General features: G+C 38.6%; 1 protein-coding gene across 2 annotated transcripts; it reads right to left on the bottom strand.

Annotated features, from left to right (window-relative positions):
* Positions 1 to 1,203: 1,203 nt before the first annotated feature.
* On the bottom strand, positions 1,204 to 19,444 carry LOC117412630 (protein SSUH2 homolog). Of its 2 annotated transcripts, none has more exons than XM_034021151.3 (13): positions 18,695 to 19,444; positions 15,880 to 15,923; positions 14,411 to 14,518; positions 14,119 to 14,197; positions 13,498 to 13,627; positions 9,394 to 9,454; positions 8,829 to 8,950; positions 8,377 to 8,439; positions 6,223 to 6,305; positions 3,704 to 3,796; positions 3,096 to 3,201; positions 2,899 to 3,006; positions 1,204 to 1,779 (listed from the first exon to the last, which is right to left on the bottom strand). In XM_034021151.3, exons 1-13 carry the CDS (start codon positions 18,715 to 18,717, stop codon positions 1,636 to 1,638), a joined length of 1,164 nt encoding a protein of 387 aa, XP_033877042.1. In that variant the 5' UTR covers positions 18,718 to 19,444; the 3' UTR covers positions 1,204 to 1,635. The 2 variants fall into 2 exon arrangements, with proteins under 2 accessions (XP_033877042.1, XP_033877043.1); XM_034021152.3 differs by having other exon boundaries at positions 14,411 to 14,509; positions 18,695 to 19,442.
* Positions 19,445 to 19,703: the final 259 nt, after the last annotated feature.

Consider the following 19,703-nt stretch of genomic DNA (forward strand, 5'->3'; position numbering starts at 1 on the left):
ATTTAACAAATCCAAACAGACAAGGTAGACCATTAATAAAGCTAATAAGAGGTAAGAAACTTGATTTTAAAGCAATGGCTAGAACTCCTTCTAAGACAACGTAAAAATATACAGTAAGAATTTCAAAACGAGACGAGACTTGTCTCAGTGTGGTATTTTTATAAGACCACTACTTCTGCCAATACCCTTTAAGTTACTGGAAATCCAAAAGAACAGAAAACAATAAAAGGAGTGTCAGAATGATGTTAAGACTTAGTCAATATACCTTTCGGGTTTCAAACATTTTTATTAAATAGGTATACTTGTGCAGCAGTAATGGAATGGTAAGCAAATCCGAGGCTTAGCGCAAACAGATTAGCATTTAAAAGTGCCCACTCACCTGATCAACAACAAAATAATGGCTGTTTTTCATTTTCTCAGAATTTGTAAAGTACTGTAAGAAACCCCCCTGCAGCCATGCATGTAAGACAGAAGCAGAAATGTGGTGTATGCAGATTTTCTGTCAAATGTTGTCCTCAAATTGCTTTATCTGCTTTCTCACTGAATCTGGACCGTTGGGTGGTGGCTGGTTTATTTCAATACAGATGTTTTCTGTCGGTCAAAAAACGCTCCGTGTCTAGCACAGCAGAACCCAGCTTTCCAATTGGCTCAGGTACTCCCTGACTCAAAGTTATAAGGTACTTACAACAGAGGATTTGTTTTCTCAAGTCATTCAGTTGCATTTGTGGGTGTTGATTTGTAAACCACGTGATGAAGAATAGGTTCCAGGATAGGTGTTTTGTGCATGCAAAAGAAAAGCTGTGCAACTCCACAAAGGTGAGAACATGTCTGAAAGTGTTAAAAAAAAAAAAAAAAAAAAAATCCCTTTTTGATGATCCCCATGGTTTTTTCCCCATGGTTTTTCCCCCATGGTTCAAGGGCTTTTCAACAAATGTTAATCATTGACCTAAGGAATGCAACAACCATCCTAGTCAACCAGAGCTGAAATTACCTGAAATAAGATCAGCGGAAACTGAGGAGAAATTTCAACAGACATACCAAGGTATGTATTAAGAGTTCCAATCTGGTGGACTAATTAAGACTTGAAGAAGTCATCAAAAAAACTTGTACTGAAATAAAATGATAGCCCCAAACAAATACCCTCCATTTAAAGTAACTGAAAAATGACAGGACAATATGCACTAATTAACTAAGAAACAAGTCTGAAAATACACAGCAATTTTTATGCATGTCAAATATCAAATTGTTATAAAGCAATACAGTGTAGTAGCATATTGTGATCCTATTACACATATACTGAACAAGGTGCTTTTCTTACATAAGCTGTGGTCATCCCATAGGCAACAAAATTCTTTGGGGTACGTTTGGTAACTTTTATAAAAGCAAACAAAATAAAAGCCTGTAAATACAACAATTATAGAAAATCACAAATAGAAAAACAGTAGATCATGATTTGCATTTTAGTGTACAGCTGAACTGCAATGTGTGACCATGCAGCTTTGATATTACAGTGATCAAGCTATACTATAAAAAGAAGTGTATATAGATTCGTTTCTGCTCATTTCTGTCAACATATATTAATGGGATAATGTATCTCCAATGCATTTGACGCAAGAAAAGTGTACAATAACATAATTATATTATTGTGCAACAGCAACACTTTGCTGGGTAGTCATCTGTGTAGACTTTATGCTCCGCTCCATAGACAAAGTAGATGTAGGTCTTCTCTTTCCAGGTGTAGTGGACACGTGTGACAGGAATCAGTTCAATGGTTTGCCTCTGAAAAACAAATATTTAAAAACAACTTTCTTTAGAAAACTAACAACTCTGACACTGCTTCTACTAAAGAAAGCAGACTTTAACCCTTTGCGGTCCATTTATTCAGCGTGTCTCAGATGGGTCAGGTCCAATTTATTTTCACACGCGCAGTTTATTTTAGACGCGCTGTTTAAAAGTATTTTTTTTCACAGTAAAAGAGGTTTAAAAGGCACCGCAGGACACTCAGTACTGCATCTCCAGCCCCGCCCCACCCCTCGTTCGCTCGTTTCTTTGTTTTTTTCCGGCTTCTCTCGGCTCCTATCGGTCTCACTCGGCCATTGAATGGTTTTCTCGTCTTTTTCCGGAGAAAAAACAACTAGAGACCTGTTTTTTGCGTCTTTTTGATGATGTCGGACAGGGTCCGACATTGTACCGGAAAGGGAAAATTGCAATGTTGGGCCAGGTCCGACATAGGACCACAAAGGGTTAAGGCTCCAAAAATATTTTTATTTCAAAACCTAAAACACACTACTGGGTACATGACGTGGGCAACTTAAGATAGAACAAGGTTTGAAAAGCTCTCTTCCCCTTTGCCACAACACAAGGGAAAGGAAAAGGTGTGGCAAACAGTTCTATAATTACCAACTGAGAAATGAATAGAACATAGAGGTTTGTTGACACTAGAGTACAATATGGAAAAAGGGAAAGGTACAAAGCAGTGGCCAATGATTTACAGCTTTATTGTTTTTATCCCAGACCTCATGACGTAAATGCTATGGAAATATATTCCTTTAGAGTACCATCATGTAAATATGTCTGCTTATTTCAACAGTTCACGTCACAAGCACACCTTAACCCTTTAAGGTGCAGTACAAGTGTCCCACAAAAACAAAAAAAAATGCTGCTACCTTTATTTTTGCAACAAGGCGTTTAAAATTAAGTGACAGGTTGGATCTGATCGTCCAAATTGTCAGTTTCCTTGTGATACTTGAGTCACTCTCAAAAATGCATTTTAAGAAGAAACCGTTTGTACAACCGCTCAATTCCTTGTGTACCTTAAGGGGTTAAACGAAGCCCCCGCACTGTAAATAATAGTCTAATAATACAGCATGCTTTTCTGCCATGACAAGTAATGCATACCTGCTGGAGAATTCGGGAAGTTGTAACAAACTGTGCCTGGTGTTCTCTCACTGCCGTCTGAGAGGCTTGGTTAATGGCGTTGTCAGGGAAACTAACAACGGGATACACCTGAGACAAACAGGAAGAAGAGCAGGAGAGTGAATATCTAAACATGCTGTACAGTACACATGGAATCAAAAGAAGGGCTTCATCCTTACCATATACTGCGTGTCAGTAAAAAGCAGCTCCCCAGTCACCTTGCTGACCCGATCAACAGGGAATCCAGACCGCTTGTCTGGTACAAATTCGTATATGTGGTTCTTCCTGATCAGAGTGCAAAGGAAAAGAATGAAGTACACTGGTTTAAACCGAAATAAGCTAAAATACCTGAAATGCATAACCCTCTTGTGAGTTTTAGCACCTAAATGTTAATGATATATGAAGTATACCTAGTAAGCTGATTTAGATATTGCATCATGAGCAGGGCAAAGAGATGATATCCATATTGTCCATACTCTCCCATATTGTCAGGGTTTAATGTGTTATGTACATTTTATTTAGTGTTTCAGGCATGTTAAATTTAATACATCATAACACAAGTATTCAATAAATGGCTACTCCTCACGTTTGTATTCAATAAATGGTTTATTCAACTCCTTACAAAGTAAATATTGCAGAACCGGTAGTTCAGTCTGTTCTGACAAAATAAACACACACATTCTTTTACTCTATTACATCTCCCTTACATGAAACTGTGGAATAAATGCATTCTGCAAACAGTGAATGCTGTAATGATCCCGTCAAGAATAATAAAGCTGAAGTTTACCATTCCACAATGAGATTAATGAAGAACAGAAGCTGTCCTTTTCCTGTACAGGTATGACATGTTTTTGAACCACTTCCTGAACATTCGGTACATCTGCAAAGAAACAGGTTGAAAAAAGGAAAGCATGTAAAATGCATCAAATAATACCGCGTTTATTCAAATAGTACAGCATGCCCTTGCACAATAACAGCATTGGGAATCCCAATGAAAGTGAACATCTTCGACTTGATTTATACTCTTATAGAATGTAACATTACATTTTATTTCAAGTCCTGCCCCTATGCGTGTTTTGTGTTTTAGGTTGTCTGTTATATGAATGTATGTATTGGTGCACAGAGTGTGGGTTATCATGAGTGATTTAAAATATACAGACGTGCTCAAATTTGTTGGTACCCCTCCACAAAAAATGAAGAATGCACAATTTTCTCTGAAATAACTTGAAACTGACAAAAGTAATCGGCATCCACCATTGTTTATTCCATATTTAATAGAAATCAGACTTTGCTTTTAATTTTTTATTCAACACAATATTGTAAATAAGAAAACAAATGAAAATGGCATGGACAAAAATGATGGGACCGCTAACCTAATATTTTGTTGCACAACCTTTAGAGGCAATCACTGCAATCAAACGTTTTCTGTAGCTCTCAATGAGACTTCTGCACCTGTTAACAGGTAGTTTGGCCCACTCTTCCTGAGCAAACTGCTCCAGCTGTCTCAGGTTTGATGGGTGCCTTCTCCAGACTGCAAGTTTCAGCTCTTTCCATAGATGTTCGATAGGATTCAGATCAGGACTCATAGAAGGCCACTTCAGAATAGTCCAATGTTTTGTTCTTATCCATTCTTGGGTGCTTTTATCCTGTTGGAGGACCCATGACCTGCGACTGAGACAGAGCTTTCTGACACTGGGCAGTACGTTTCGCTCCAGAATGCCTTGATAGTCTTGAGATTTCATTGTGCCCTGCACAGATTCAAGGCACCCTGTGCCAGGCGCAGCAAAGCAGCCCCAAAACATAACCGAGCCTCCTCCATGTTTCACTGTAGGTATGGTGTTCTTTTCTTTGAAAGCTTCATTTTTTCGTCTGTGAACATAGAGCTGATGTGACTTGCCAAAAAGCTCCAGTTTTGACTCATCTGTCCAAAGGACATTCTCCCAGAAGGATTGTGGCTTGTCAATATGCATTTTAGCAAATTCCAGTCTGGCTTTTTTATGTTTTTCTTTCAAAAGTGGAGTCCACCTGGGTCTTCTTCCATGGAGCCCACTTTCGCTCAAAAAGCGACGGATGGTGCAATCAGAAACTGACGTACCTTCACCTTGGAGTTCAGCTTGTATCTCTTTGGCAGTTATCCTTGGTTCTTTTTCTACCATTCGCACTATCCTTCTGTTCAATCTGGGGTCGATTTTCCTCTTGCGACCACGCCCAGGGAGGTTGGCTACAGTTCCATGGACCTTAAACTTCTTAATAATATTTGCAACTGTTGTCACAGGAACATCAAGCTGCTTGGAGATGGTCTTGTAGCCTTGACCTTTACCATGCTTGTCTATTATTTTCTTTCTGATCTCCTCAGACAACTCTCTCCTTTGCTTTCTCTGGTCCATGTTCAGTGTGGTGCACACAATGATACCAAACAGCACAGTGACTACTTTTCTCCATTTAAATAGGCTGAATGACTGATTACAAGATTGGAGACATGTGTGATACCAATTAAAGAAACTAATTAGTTTGAAATATCACTATAATCCAATTATTTATTATCTTTTCTAAGGGGTACCAACAAATGTGTCCAGGCCATTTTAGAATATCTTTGTAGAATAAGCAATAATTCATCTCTTTTCACAGCTTCTTTGCTTTATTCTATGACATACCAAAGGCATGCAAGTATACATGATAAAACAGCTTTTAATTTCATCACTTTTCAGGAGGAATGAAGCATTATTTCAATGAGCTGTAAGGGTACCAACAAATTTGAGCACGTCTGTATAGTTGTATTTAGGCACAGGGATTGCACAATCACTCCACGTTCAGATTAAAGTGGGTATTAGTATGGAAGCACGAGGAGCACAATTAGTTCACGTGCAGATGTACCGAGATTCCAATTGAATGATTGATTAGCAATCGAGTCTCGATACACCTGCATAAAAGATGCAGTGTTTCACTCACTCGGGGTTGGGTGTTCAGAGTGGAGAGTGGAGACTTAAAAACAATAAGAACCAGCACGATACTTAGTTTCATGTCTGTTTTGTTTGTCTATTTATTTTGGCAAGCTTGCCATTTTATTTTGTGTTTTGTGAAAGTCTTTTGTTTGTTTAAAAACTTTTGTTTAATAAAAAGCTGAGCGCCGTAGCATCTCAGTCGCACCCCGCAGTTGCCTTTGTGTGTTGTGGATTCATTTCCTGGCCTCAAGTCACCACCAGTCATTCTGGTCTCATGAATATGTTCAGATTGGCAGACTGGGTTTATTTCACCTTCAGCTATAGCATAAATAATGTAATAAATACACATTAAAGCATTGCTCACCTGACACGTCCCACGCCGTTGCAGTGGGAGCATCTGTTATCAGACATGCGTCTGCCAGAGCCATTACACACCCAGCACTGCATCTGCATTTTAAACAAAAAAGTAGTACTGGTCTATAACATGGTAAAATAACATAAAGGCATTAGAAAGAGTAAGTAGTGGGGTTCTGAACAATATAGTGTTACACGTCCCCGTGTTGCTACAACTGTTTTAAATAATGTACCTGGAATTTCTCTTTTCATTATTATCATCCTTTTACACTTATAACCTTTAATCTGTTACAAGGCTATTTTCAAAATGTCCGTTCTAGTGCACTGGTGTTTGAGGTCTGTCCTCTAAATCAGTGGCGCGCAAACTTTTTATATGTCGCCCCCTTTACTTAAATATATTTTGTCCAGATTTAGCTAAATAAATGTTAACAAACACATTCTTAAAAGTTTTGAAATTTGTACTTTCATATATAATTTATAACTGTTGACAACGCATATCCCAAATTCAACATTTTAAATCAGTCTATTAGATCTTTTTTTTTTTTTTTTTTACACTTCTCGGGTCAACATTTAGCTAGCATTTCTAACAAATAAATCTGTGAAAAAATACATGTAACTTGTAGGTTTTGTTGAAGCCGACACCCTGGGATCCTTCAAGAAATAAGCTACTAACAACCAAACGAGCAAGATGGGCTTAACTTACATCTTTTTTTTTTTACACTTGGTGATTCAACATTTACCTAACAGATAAATCTGAAAAACATTATCATTCAGCACTTAAATTTGAAAAATGAAATCTGAAAAAAGAAATCTGGGTTTTCACCAAAAAAATATTTATGTTGCCAGCTAAATCTGAAGCTAACAAGCAAATGAGCCCCCGCCCATTGACGCGTTTGATTTGGCGTTGTATGCTGCATAAGAACTTGGACTAATTAGCTGTCATTTATATACTGTGATAGGTGAGACCTATGCTGGTCTATCAGAGGCAGACATGATCCTGCAAGGGGAGTCGGGAGCCCTGTGGGATCCGCCTGTCAATCATGGCGATGACACAGAGAGGTTGGGTGATCAGTAAAGTATCTCTGAAACACGAGCCGTACTGGAGAGCGGAGGCTGCGGGACGTTGAAAAAGAACAGCACCTTTTATTTGTAGTTTTGTTACTGTGTTTTATTTTCCTTTTTACTTTCGCCTTTTTGGGCTAAGGCATCAGAGCACCCTCTGCTGGGAAAAATAAAATCTGTGTCCAGTGAATTCCCCACACAGTATTTATTTAAAATGTTCTATCCTTTAAGAAAAAAAAAAAATATTTACAGAACTGCCCTTCATAGTCGTGCTCCCCATGGGGTGCCCAACATTTTGCACACCACTGCTCTAAATCACTGCAGAGAATAAAAAAAAATAAAAGTGCTCTGGCTTTCCTGTTCTGTACCACATCGTGGATCGTTACTGCTGTTACCTGTTTGCCAATGTGGGCAATAATCCTTACGCTATCAGTGCACTAGGGCGGCTATTTTGAAAAAAAGCTTTGAAAACAAACTTTAAAATTAGAAGTGTAAAACGTTGCACATTATTTAAACAGCTGCAGCAACACGTGGGGTCGTGTAACGCTATATTTTTCAGAACCCCGCTAAATGACATCTAGTAAAGCATGGTAAAAAAAAAAAAAAAACACATCTGAAGTGATCTGACTGCAGCAGTATGGGCCAACACAACTGGCTGCTGGTTTTCACTTTCGGCCGCTGGATAAAATACACTGTTAATAACCTGCCATAACCCTATCAACCAGGCCACCATGAACTGCCAAGGCAGCACTGAATTTCCCAGTGATTACAGCACCTAATTCCTATGGGGATGGGAATGATGTGGAAATCTGCAATTAAGTCCGTCCTCCAGAATGGCTACGTTAGCCCTTTACCGAAGAAACTGCGACATTGCATTTACACACAAGTATGTGCTACATATAGATTTATTTGCCAAATACATTCCTTATAATATTAAAAATTGAAGTATAAGCATATTACTTGGAAATGTTAAAAAGTAGTAGAGACAGCATTTTTGCTTTATTATGGACATTTTAATTAAACACTGGTGTTTTCTAAGGATTAACCATTTGAATAAAAAAAGGACATAGCTGTTAATATACCACTGTTATGCTGTACTTACCCATCCACTTGCTATACATTTCTGGCAAGCAGATTTACCCAACGCCAAACAGTTGTGACATCCCTAGGATATAAAAAGAATCAATTGCATTTGTTATCCAGCAAATACATTCAACAATCAACACTGAAAGACTTGCAATAAGTGATAGCAGAGTTAAACAAGGGTAATTACTCCTCACCTCTAACTGTATCACACAAACACTGGAATACATAAGTGCCATACAGCAAATGTAATCACACTCCAATATTTATTTTACTATATTTACAACTCAAAGCTGAAACAAATGAACATGCATTCCCGCTGGTTTACATAACACAACTGCCTGTATTTTCTACCACACAAGATAACCTAGTTGACCATGTGACCTTTTAACACAGCCCTACCTACCCTTTCTGTCTATATATTGAAGCAGCTTGTGTCACTCTTGCAATTATCCGTCTGTACATCTCTACCTTGACAGAGGAGGTGTGAGGAACTTGGACGGCTCGTTTTCCATTCTGAAACATAGCCGGGACCTGAACAGCAATGTCCCATGGGGCAGGAACACATGATCCATACGAGTCCACCACCTGACCTGAGAGACATGATCAACACCTTTCAGCGCCAGAGACATAAACCAACCTGACTACATAAAACAATGTACATAAAACAGCAAAAATGGCTACATACAAAAGTGGACCAGCAAAATACTGAAATAAAGAATAACAATAACAATAATAATAATAACAATACTAATAATAATAATAATAATAATAATAATAATAATAATAATAATAATAATGCCAAATTATTGTTATTTTTTCCACCCCCCAATGTGATTTAAACATGGGGTATATCACCACCTAGGGGCTGCATGGTGCAATTGTGTCATTTGACTTAAGGTGTCCATCACTGAAGCCTTCCCAGTTACATAGTCCCTTCACTCAGAATGCAAAAGAGTAAAACGGCAGTCCTCAGCATGTCCTCTATTCATTGCCCATTGTGCGTCCAATTAGTTTGTTCTTGTTGTTTCAGTACCTGTATAAGGCACACTGTCCCACTCTGTTTTTCTGGACTCAACGAAGGTCTCCAGGCGATACTTTAAAAAGACAGAAACAGTTCAAATAAATGCTGGCATGCATTACAGTATTCCTCAATTTTAGGAGAATGTATTGATGTTTTCACTATAAAAAAAAAAAGTTTCTTCACTAATTGGTAACAAAATTAAACAATCAAATATACATCTACTGTGCCATAATACATGCTTCTTTCATATAGGATCACGCTAGACCTACAAAGTTATTTGTAACACATATGACGAGGGCTGTATTTTTTTTTTCAATGTAACAAATTGCTTATTTTATGTTCTAAAAATAGGTATTTCAAGATACTTCACAATTAAAAATATTTATTAAAAGCAGAAAAAATAGTGGTGTCACATTCAAAATTGTTTTCATTTTCAACAAAATGTTCCTAAATATTTATATGCTTACCAAAACAGTAAATTCTAAATTGTAAAATATTTCATTTTGTATGACCTTCTTTTAATAACATCAGTGAATAAATGTAAAAATAACAAAAGACATGTGAAATGTCTCCTCCTTGTACTGGACAGAGCGAGCTTTAGCAGTATTTCCGATCTTTGATGCAGCTGGTGTCTTTTTCATTTTTAAGAAACCGTGCAGCTCTATGCAGTATGTTCAATCATGTACCGAAAGCAAACTAAAATCAGCAGCTAGGTTCCTAAATGCAGTGTAACAGGACGTACAGTAGTACTGTGCAAAAGTTTTAGGCAGGTGTGAAAAAATGCTGTAAAGTAAGAATGCTTTCAAAAATAGACATGTTAATAGATTATATTTATCAATTAACTAAATGCAAAGTGAGTGAAGAGAAGAAAAATCTAAATCAAATCCGTATTTGGTGTGACCACCCTTTGCCTTCAAAACAGCATCAGTTCTTCTAGGTACACTTGCACAAAGTCAGGGATTTTGTAGGCATATAGTCAGGTGTATGATTAAACATTTATTCCAAACAGGTGCTAATGATCATCAATTCAATATGTAGGTTGAAACACAGTCATTAACTGAAACAGAAACAGCTGTGTAGGAGGAATAAAACTGGGTGAGGAACAGCCAAACTCAGCTAACAAGGTGAGGTTCGCTAAAGACAGTTTGCTGTCAAAAGTCATACACCATGGCAAGACTGAGCACAGCAACAAGACACAAGGTAGTTATACTGCATCAGCAAGGTCTCTCCCAGGCAGGAATTTCAAGGCAGACAGGGGTTTCCAGATGTGCTGTCCAAGCTCTTTTGAAGAAGCACAAAGAAACGGGCAACGCTGAGGACCGTAGACGCAGTGGTCGGCCAAGGAAACTTACTGCAGCAGATGAAAGACACATCATGCTTACTTCCCTTCGCAATCGGAAGATGTCCAGCAGTGCCATCAGCTCAGAATTGGCAGAAAACAGTGGGACCCTGGTACACCCATCTACTGTCCGGAGAAGTCTGGTCAGAAGTGGCCTTCATGGAAGACTTGCGGCCAAAAAGCCATACCTCCGACGTGGAAACAAGGCCAAGCGACTCAACTATGCACGAAAACACAGGAACTGGGGTGCAGAAAAATGGCAGCAGGTGCTCTGGACTGATGAGTCAAAATTTGAAATATTTGGCTGTAGCAGAAGGCAGTTTGTTCGCCGAAGGGCTGGAGTGCGGTACACGAATGAGTGTCTGCAGGCAACAGTGAAGCATGGTGGAGGTTCCTTGCAAGTTTGGGGATTTGGTCAGAATGAATGGTCTGGCAGATACTTATCCATCATGCAATACCATCAGGGAGGCATCTGATTGCATATTCTGCAGCATGACAACGACCCCAAACATACAGCAAAAGTCATTAAGAACTGTCTTCAGCGTAAAGAAGAACAAGGAGTCCTGGAAGTGATGGTATGGCCCCCACAGAGCCCTGATCTCAACATCATCGAGTCTGTCTGGGATTACATGAAGAGAGAGAAGCAACTGAGGCTGCCTAAATCCACAGAAGAACTGTGGTTAGTTCTCCAAGATGTTTGGGCCAACCTACCTGCCGAGTTCCTTCAAAAACTGTGTGCAAGTGTACCTAGAAGAATTGATGCTGTTTTGAAGGCAAAGGGTGGTCACACCAAATATTGATTTGATGTAGATTTTTCTTCTGTTCACTCACTTTGCATTTTGTTAATTGATAAATATAAACTATTAACATGTCTATTTTTGAAAGCATTCTTACTTTACAGCATTTTTTCACACCTGCCTAAAACTTTTGCTCAGTACTGTACGTCAATACCGCAAACACCTGCTGTATTTATTTTTAAGTAGTAAAAAAATATGTATATTTACACCATTTTTTTAGATACAGGAACTTTCACAGGGAATTACATGGGTAAACTTCGCGGAAATCATGAAATCCGTGAAAAAACAGAGCCTTACATACAGACGTGCTCAAATTTGTTGGTACCCTTACAGCTCATTGAAATAATGCTTCATTCCTCCTGGAAAGTGATGAAATTAAAAGCTATTTTATCATGTATACTTGCATGCCTTTGGTATGTCATAGAATAAAGCAAAGAAGCTGTGAAAAGAGATGAATTATTGCTTATTCTACAAAGATATTCTAAAATGGCCTGGACACATTTGTTGGTACCCCTTAGAAAAGATAATAAATAATTGGATTATAGTGATAATTCGTTTCTTTAGTATCACACATATGTCTCCAATCTTGTAATCAGTCATTCAGCCTATTTAAATGGAGAAAAGTAGTCACTGTGCTGTTTGGTATCATTGTGTGCACCACACTGAACATGGACCAGAGAAAGCAAAGGAGAGAGTTGTCTGAGGAGATCAGAAAGAAAATAATAGACAAGCATGGTAAAGGTAAAGGCTACAAGACCATCTCCAAGCAGCTTGATGTTCCTGTGACAACAGTTGCAAATATTATTAAGAAGTTTAAGGTCCATGGAACTGTAGCCAGCCTCCCTGGGCACGGCCGCAAGAGGAAAATCGACCCCAGATTGAACAGAAGGATAGTGCGAATGGTAGAAAAAGAACCAAGGATAACTGCCAAAGAGATACAAGCTGAACTCCAAGGTGAAGGTACGCCAGTTTCTGATTGCACCATCCGTCGCTTTTTGAGCGAAAGTGGGCTCCATGGAAGAAGACCCAGGAGGACTCCAGTTTTGAAAGAAAAACATAAAAAAGCCAGACTGGAATTTGCTCAAATGCATATTGACAAGCCACAATCCTTCTGGGAGAATGTCCTCTGGACCGATGAGTCAAAACTGGAGCTTTTTGGCATGTCACATCAGCTCTATGTTCACAAACGAAAAAATGAAGCTTTCAAAGAAAAGAACACCATACCTACAGTGAAACATGGAGGAGGCTCGGTTATGTTTTGGGGCTGCTTTGCTGTGCCTGGCACAGGGTGCCTTGAATCTGTGCAGGGCATAATGAAATCTCAAGACTATCAAGGCATTCTGGAGCGAAACGTACTGCCCAGTGTCAGAAAGCTCTGTCTCAGTCGCAGGTCATGGGTCCTCCAACAGGATAATGACCCAAAACACACAGCTAAAAGCACCCAAGAATGGATAAGAACAAAACATTGGACTATTCTGAAGTGGCCTTCTATGAGTCCTGATCTGAATCCTATCGAACATCTATGGAAAGAGCTGAAACTTGCAGTCTGGAGAAGGCATCCATCAAACCTGAGACAGCTGGAGCAGTTTGCTCAGGAAGAGTGGGCCAAACTACCTGTTAACAGGTGCAGAAGTCTCATTGAGAGCTACAGAAAACGTTTGATTGCAGTGATTCCCTCTAAAGGTTGTGCAACAAAATATTAGGTTAGCGGTCCCATCATTTTTGTCCATGCCATTTTCATTTGTTTTATTATTTACAATATTATGTTGAATAAAAAATCAAAAGCAAAGTCTGATTTCTATTAAATATGGAATAAACAATGGTGGATGCCAATTACTTTTGTCAGTTTCAAGTTATTTCAGAGAAAATTGTGCATTCTTCATTTTTTGTGGAGGGGTACCAACAAATTTGAGCACGTCTGTATGATGTACTTAGCCTTCTCTATTAACCTGACTAAAGAATGGTAGCAAAGGTACATACCCTGTATGTATTGTGTGCCTGAAGGTCTGTGAACAACAACTCTTTGGCAGGACGAGAGCTGTAACAGCACTTACTGGAAGCATACTCGATGAAGGCATCTTTAGCAAAGTCTTCACCGATAGAAGGAATCCTGAAAACAGACAAGCTATGTCAGCAACAGACATCATACAAGTGTCAGCAGCATGAACATATGTGTTACTACTTATTTGAAGCTTTCCAACAGAACATGTACAGTTATCACTGGCCCTAATACTTAAAAACAGCAGTCCCACAAGCCCATTTTCTTTGAGTTTTATAGTCAAATATAATTCATTTGTGCCTGATCACCGCATTCTTATATAGTTTCATAGTTTCATCTTTATGTTTTGAAAATGAATAAATAAAAAAAGTACATTCACATTCATGTTTGAGCTCCCTCCTTGCCACTGTGCCCCTAACACTTCACGCAGCAACTTTAAAAACAGAAAGAGGACAACTTTTCTAAATGGTGTGTGTTATATTTAATAGCGTTTCCACTGAGCTGATATTTGTTTTAATATCAGTGTATAGGGCATTTCACCTTTAAATGGAAAAGAAGTACAAGTGACAGACAAATCACAATAACCCTAAAGAAGACCTTACTCCCATTGTCTCTCAGAAGGTGAAGGCCCTCTTCCTGGGCTGGCCAAACCAGGGTTTGGTGGAGGAACACATTTTCCTTCTGTTGATAAAGAGTGTGTTATGAAGGAACTGTGAACGTATACCTTTCAATATATGCAAAGTATTACAAACTTGTTTTCCACCAAACAAAATGGCCAGGCTGTGCTTGACAGGGGGTGTTCAGGACTGAGCTGTGTACGTGGAGCTGTCAGGGGAATGCATTGTTCCACATTTATTATGAGTCAAAAATTCTCAAAAGTGGTGGTTCACTTACCTCCAGAGCCTGTTCCTTCATATCCAGGCACATTGTGCATCATCTCACCAGGGGGCGCTGATGCTCCTCCACCCTGAGGCAGGTCAGGTGCAGGCATACCTGTAAAGACTGTCAAGTTACAAGGACACCTGAACAAATCTAATGTCTGCAGGAAACACTCAATTCCGTTTTTTTCTTCTTGCTCCTACATGCTGCTATATTTACTCCATGGTTTTTTAAAGTACATTTTTTTTTTGTTGATACCTTTTAATATATATAGTATCTATATATATATATATATATATATATATATATATATATATATATATTTAATAAGGTCAGCCAAGCGTGACGATTCTACACGTTTTGACTGTATGTGTTTACACCCCCCCCACAATACAAGCCAAAAATTTGAAAGCAACAAATGATTTACAGAACAGGGGTATCTTGCTAGACCTGAATAAATAATCGTCTCCTTTATAAAAGTATACAAAAGATTTAAAATGAGCAAGACATCTCGCAGGTAGAATCGCAGAAGTGCAGTGGTACCGCAAATATGATCCATTTACTACCTATTATGAATGACAGAGTGGAAAAGTTGTTTGATATTTTACCCCCCACAAATGAGTTTCTGGTACAATATTCAATGCAGTGCTGTCCTTGGCAGCCGTTAGCCAGAAACCTATTTTTGAGAGTAAAAAAGAGAAAATGCACTACGCAAGTGTAAGTGGGATGTCACTGCACACGTGGGAAAATATTTTTAAAGAGAGGTTGATGGCATACTTAAGGATATCAATATATACCAATATATTTAGTGAGCAAGTAGCCCTACAAAAAACATTTCAGCATACCATTCTACTTTTGAAATGGCTTGCTCATTAAAGTTTTGTGTTTATTTTTAAAGAGACGACAACAGATTCAGGTATTGCAAGACAATTATTAAGTATTGGGTATGGGGTATGAGGGGTATGAGGGGTCTAGACAATAAACCCCCATCACAGTCATTTTGCAAATGATTTGTTCTGCAACAATATTTGGCTTGGCTTGCTGTGTATCAACACACATGAAACGGAAAAGGAAACTACTGTAATGCATTTCTGTGAATTTTATGATGTCATTGACTTCTGCTGCATATCCGCTTTATTTCTCAATAGATAAAGAATGCTCAATATGGATAAATCATAAGTTCTGGTTTCCCCATTGTTTTCGTCATAAGTTCCCTTTTTATTTATTTTTAATTATTATGTAAAGTCCTGTGCGTTTTTTTGCAAAACAATAATCCAACATAATAATGTAATGGTGAAAATATTGCTTATTTACATATGTGCAGTGAATTTGTATGAAAAGTATTGTGTTTAGTGAAGAATGAGGGGAAAATATCTGGTGTGTATGTGTGTTTTATGCTATTCCAAAACTACAGGATGCACAGAAAATCCATCAACGTGTTAATTCAAAAGCCAAAGCAAACTTATTAGTAGCAAAAACTGTACCTGGATTTCCAGGACCAGGAAACTGAGGATCATCATCTTGATCACTATAAAAGAAAGTATATACAGTTTAAATGAATGTTCTTTGTTTTATTTAAAGAAACATGTAAGCTTGGCAAGGCTGCTTAAGTGTGGCATTTATACTGTAATAAAAGCTTACCACATGCTCAGACCCTTTACCATGCATGTATGTATTTTATATACTGTACTTTGCTCACCTGTGCTTTACGGTGATTTGACACGTCTTACACATGCTTTTACCATAGCGCAAGCCCTATTCCCAAAACTTTAGGAATGTTTTGTTAACAGTTTTTTGAATGGAATAGGAGTGGGTTTATTTCAGGCAGTCTGAAAAGAAAAAATGGTTAGCAGCTGACTTTTCAGCTGTACTGTATACTGTCGCTTTCTCAAGTACACCCCGGAACAAACTGTGAACCGGATTGTCAGGTTGCTGGCAGACACAAGGGCCCCACGTTTTCTCATATTCCCATTCAATAATAAACGTTGTTGGCAATCAAACAGGTTGAGCTGCACTAGTCTTCCAGTTCTAAGGCAGCATATGTACAGTATCAAAAAAAATGGTTTCAGCTCAAATAGCTGGGCTTGCGCTGTTCACTCAAGCCTACAGACGATGGATTGAGCACTGAAACCGACGCAACACCAATAAGCGCAGGTACAAAATTTCTCAAACAAAATACATCAGGTTTGCTGTAGCCACTTTAAAAATAACACTATGTAACACAATTTTTGTTCCTGGGTAGTAAGTGTTATTTCCTAATTGCTTATGCCTCAAAAGTATAGAACATGGCTATTATTCCCCACAAACTTTGCTTTTGTGACCAGGACAGTGATATTTTGAAATTTACCTATTTCCAATGAGAAAACGGGCCAATTTGTGTCTTTTCGTTCACATAAAGTCAGAAAAAAACAACATATGAATCCAAATTAACATGTATTTATACTAAAGTAATACAAAAATGACTACAAAAGATTTAGAAGTGAGTAGTTTTTCGAGATTTATGATTATACTGTAAATCACTTTCACGAATCAGCCCCCAAATGTAGTCTCCCATCATGTTCTCGTTATACTGTCCTTGGTAGTGGCGTTCAAAGTCCAGTATATCCTGGTGGAAGCACTCGCCTTGCTCCTCCAAGTACGCTCCCATGTTCTCCTTGAATTTATCAAGATGAGCATCAAGGATATGGACATTGAGGGACATCCTACAGCCCATTGTGCCGTAGTTCTTCACCAGAGTCTCAACCAGCTCCACATAGTTTTCGGCCTTGTGATTGCCCAGGAAGCCCCGAACCACTGCGACAAAGCTGTTCCAAGCCGCTTTCTCCTTACTAGTGAGCTTCTTGGGGAATTCAGTGCACTCCAGGATCTTCTTTATCTGTGGTCCGACGAAGACACCGGCTTTGACCTTTGCTTCAGACAGCTTAGGGAAGAAGTCTTGAAGGTACTTGAAGGCTGCCGACTCCTTATCTAGAGCTCTGACAAATTGTTTCATAAGGCCCAATTTGATGTGCAGTGGTGGCATCAGCACCTGCCGGGGGTCCACCAGTGGCTCCCACTTTACGTTGTTCCTCTCCACAGAGAACTCGGTCTGCTGTGGCCAGTCCCGCCTCACACATCTTAGCAGATGCTTCCACTGAGTACTTTTTCGCTCTTGTCTTGATAAATTGGCCGCAGACATAGCAAAATGCGTCTGCCGGATGCTTGCAGCCTCTTGATGCCATCTCAGAAAAATGCAGATATGTATCCACTTAGGCAGTTGGGACTAAACTGAACTGGTGGGCTTAAGGCCCCTGTATTTATACTACTATTTATATTACTGGAAAGTTCTACAAAGTTCTAGAAGTTACTCCAAGTTTACTCAGCACTGAATCTATCTGGAATGTTCTGGAAAATAGGTAAATTTCAAAATATCACTGTCCTGGTCACAAAAGCAAAGTTTGTGGGTAATAATAGCCATTTTCTATACTTTTGAGGCATAAGCAATTAGGAAATAACACTTACTACCCAGGAACCAAAAAAAAAAAAAAAAAATTGTTACACGGTGTAATCAGCTCCAACCCATGATGTCATCACGGTGACCAAGTTGAAAAAGTTGTGTTGCTACTGTTGCATGGCAAAAGACTGAGCTACCCACTACCAAAATGTATAATGCAGGCAAGTAGATTTGCCCAACATTTAACCCACTCTTATCAATATTCTGTAATTGTATGGGGCCAAATACAAGATTTAATACTGTGTAAACACACAGGAATCCCCCAGATTTGAATTATTTCCTAATCAATTAGTTTTAATATGGCAGTTGCATCATAAAAGAAGGTAGCTGATAAGCTGCAGTGGTGTACAAAGTCATTCCACAACCAGGAGTGTAGTTTAAATTAATCAGGCTAACCCCATGTTCTTTTTAAAAAATGTCCTGCTGTTTTCTGCTTCATAAAATGCCGGAATAATGCCAACTATCGCCTCTTCAGAATGCAGTAATGGATTTAAACGCACTTAAATCTCTACCCTACTTGGGAATTATATGACAAAACACCACACGTTGTTGTGCAAGTCGTAAAACAATGGCCTTTAATCTTCGAATCTAAACCATCAAAACTAAATGAATTGGATCAAAGCAGAGAGCAAAGTTATCACAATTAGGCCCCCACGACATAACCAGTTTTTAGAAAACACACGGACAAAAATAGTACCATATTTAAAAAAAAAAAAAAAAAAACCTAGGACAATACCAAATAGTAGATTACAGAATATGCAAGGACGTCGTATTTTTTACTTGAAAATATCGTTTTGAAAACATACCTTAACAAATGCCGCTTGTCCATTGTTGTCACAGGCCCTTTGGTGATGCGTGCAGGTTGCCTGCGCAATATATTTCTCCCTCGCAGCACCGTGCAGTTTTAAGTTTCACTTTTACAAAAAGGAAACCTAATTTACAGGAAGAAAACACACAGGCAGGCAATTGCACAGACTGGGTTTCCTACTACACAGACTAGCCACCCCCAAATAAGAATAAAAAAAAATACTTCAATACTTTGGACTTAGTAGGTAACTGTAAAATACCTAGTCAGGTACAGCTGCAATAGCATAAAAAAAAAAAAAAAAAAAAAAAGCGAGAGCAAAATGTGTGTAAAATAGCACTATTCCAGTTAGGAGACCGCGGTCCAAAGAATACCATTTCCCTTTTCATTCGGTTGTTCAATTTTTTGTTCTCATGTCCTTCCTCAAAATGCAAACCTGAACATGCGTTATTGTTGCAAGTGTGACGTCTCTCCAATGTTGTTTCTAGGGGTCTATCAAACCGCATGTCTTTGCTTGGAAATACAGTACATGTTGTTTTGACGTCTCTTTACTTCCTGGTTCTTGAGTATCATGTTCTTGTGGTATGCTATAGAAAATGGTGGATCCAGTATAGCTGAATTGATTTCCTGAGAACCTGGACAAACAAAAACAAAATCGCTAAACACAATAGACACAGGTACAACACCGAGTCTACCTTTACTTGGCTTTAAAACTTGCTTTGAGCTGAAGCTAAAATCCTGGCACAACCTTGCTCACACCATTCAAAGCCTGTGGCAATATGCCTTTTAAACTCAAACAGCCCCTTAATTCCATATGGAGTAGGTTGAGCTGGCAGTTGAAAGGTTGCATTGTCACAATTTAAATGACATTAAATATTTACCATACCTTACAATAATTCTCAATAATTAACCATGCTTTACCAGTTTCCTGCAGAAATCAGTTTCTATCAGGCCTGTAGAATGACATTCACAGAGTTTGTGGTTCAGGAAGACCCACCAAACTCCTTCTG

The sequence above is a fragment of the Acipenser ruthenus genome, chromosome 16 (genome assembly GCF_902713425.1).
Source record: "Acipenser ruthenus chromosome 16, fAciRut3.2 maternal haplotype, whole genome shotgun sequence".
Taxonomy (NCBI): Eukaryota; Metazoa; Chordata; class Actinopteri; order Acipenseriformes; family Acipenseridae; genus Acipenser; species Acipenser ruthenus.

What these genes read in the sequence shown, in the direction of transcription:
- LOC117412630 (XM_034021151.3), bottom strand. Translation starts at nt 18,717, where the DNA reads ATGGACAAGCGGCATTTGTTAAG. An exon ending in GACAAGCGGCATTTGTTAAG is followed by an intron (nt 15,924 to 18,694) that starts GTATGTTTTCAA and finishes TTTCTTTTATAG; the next exon opens with TGATCAAGATGATGATCCTC. An exon ending in ATTAATCTCATTGTGGAATG is followed by an intron (nt 3,202 to 3,703) that starts GTAAACTTCAGC and finishes CACTCTGATCAG; the next exon opens with GAAGAACCACATATACGAAT.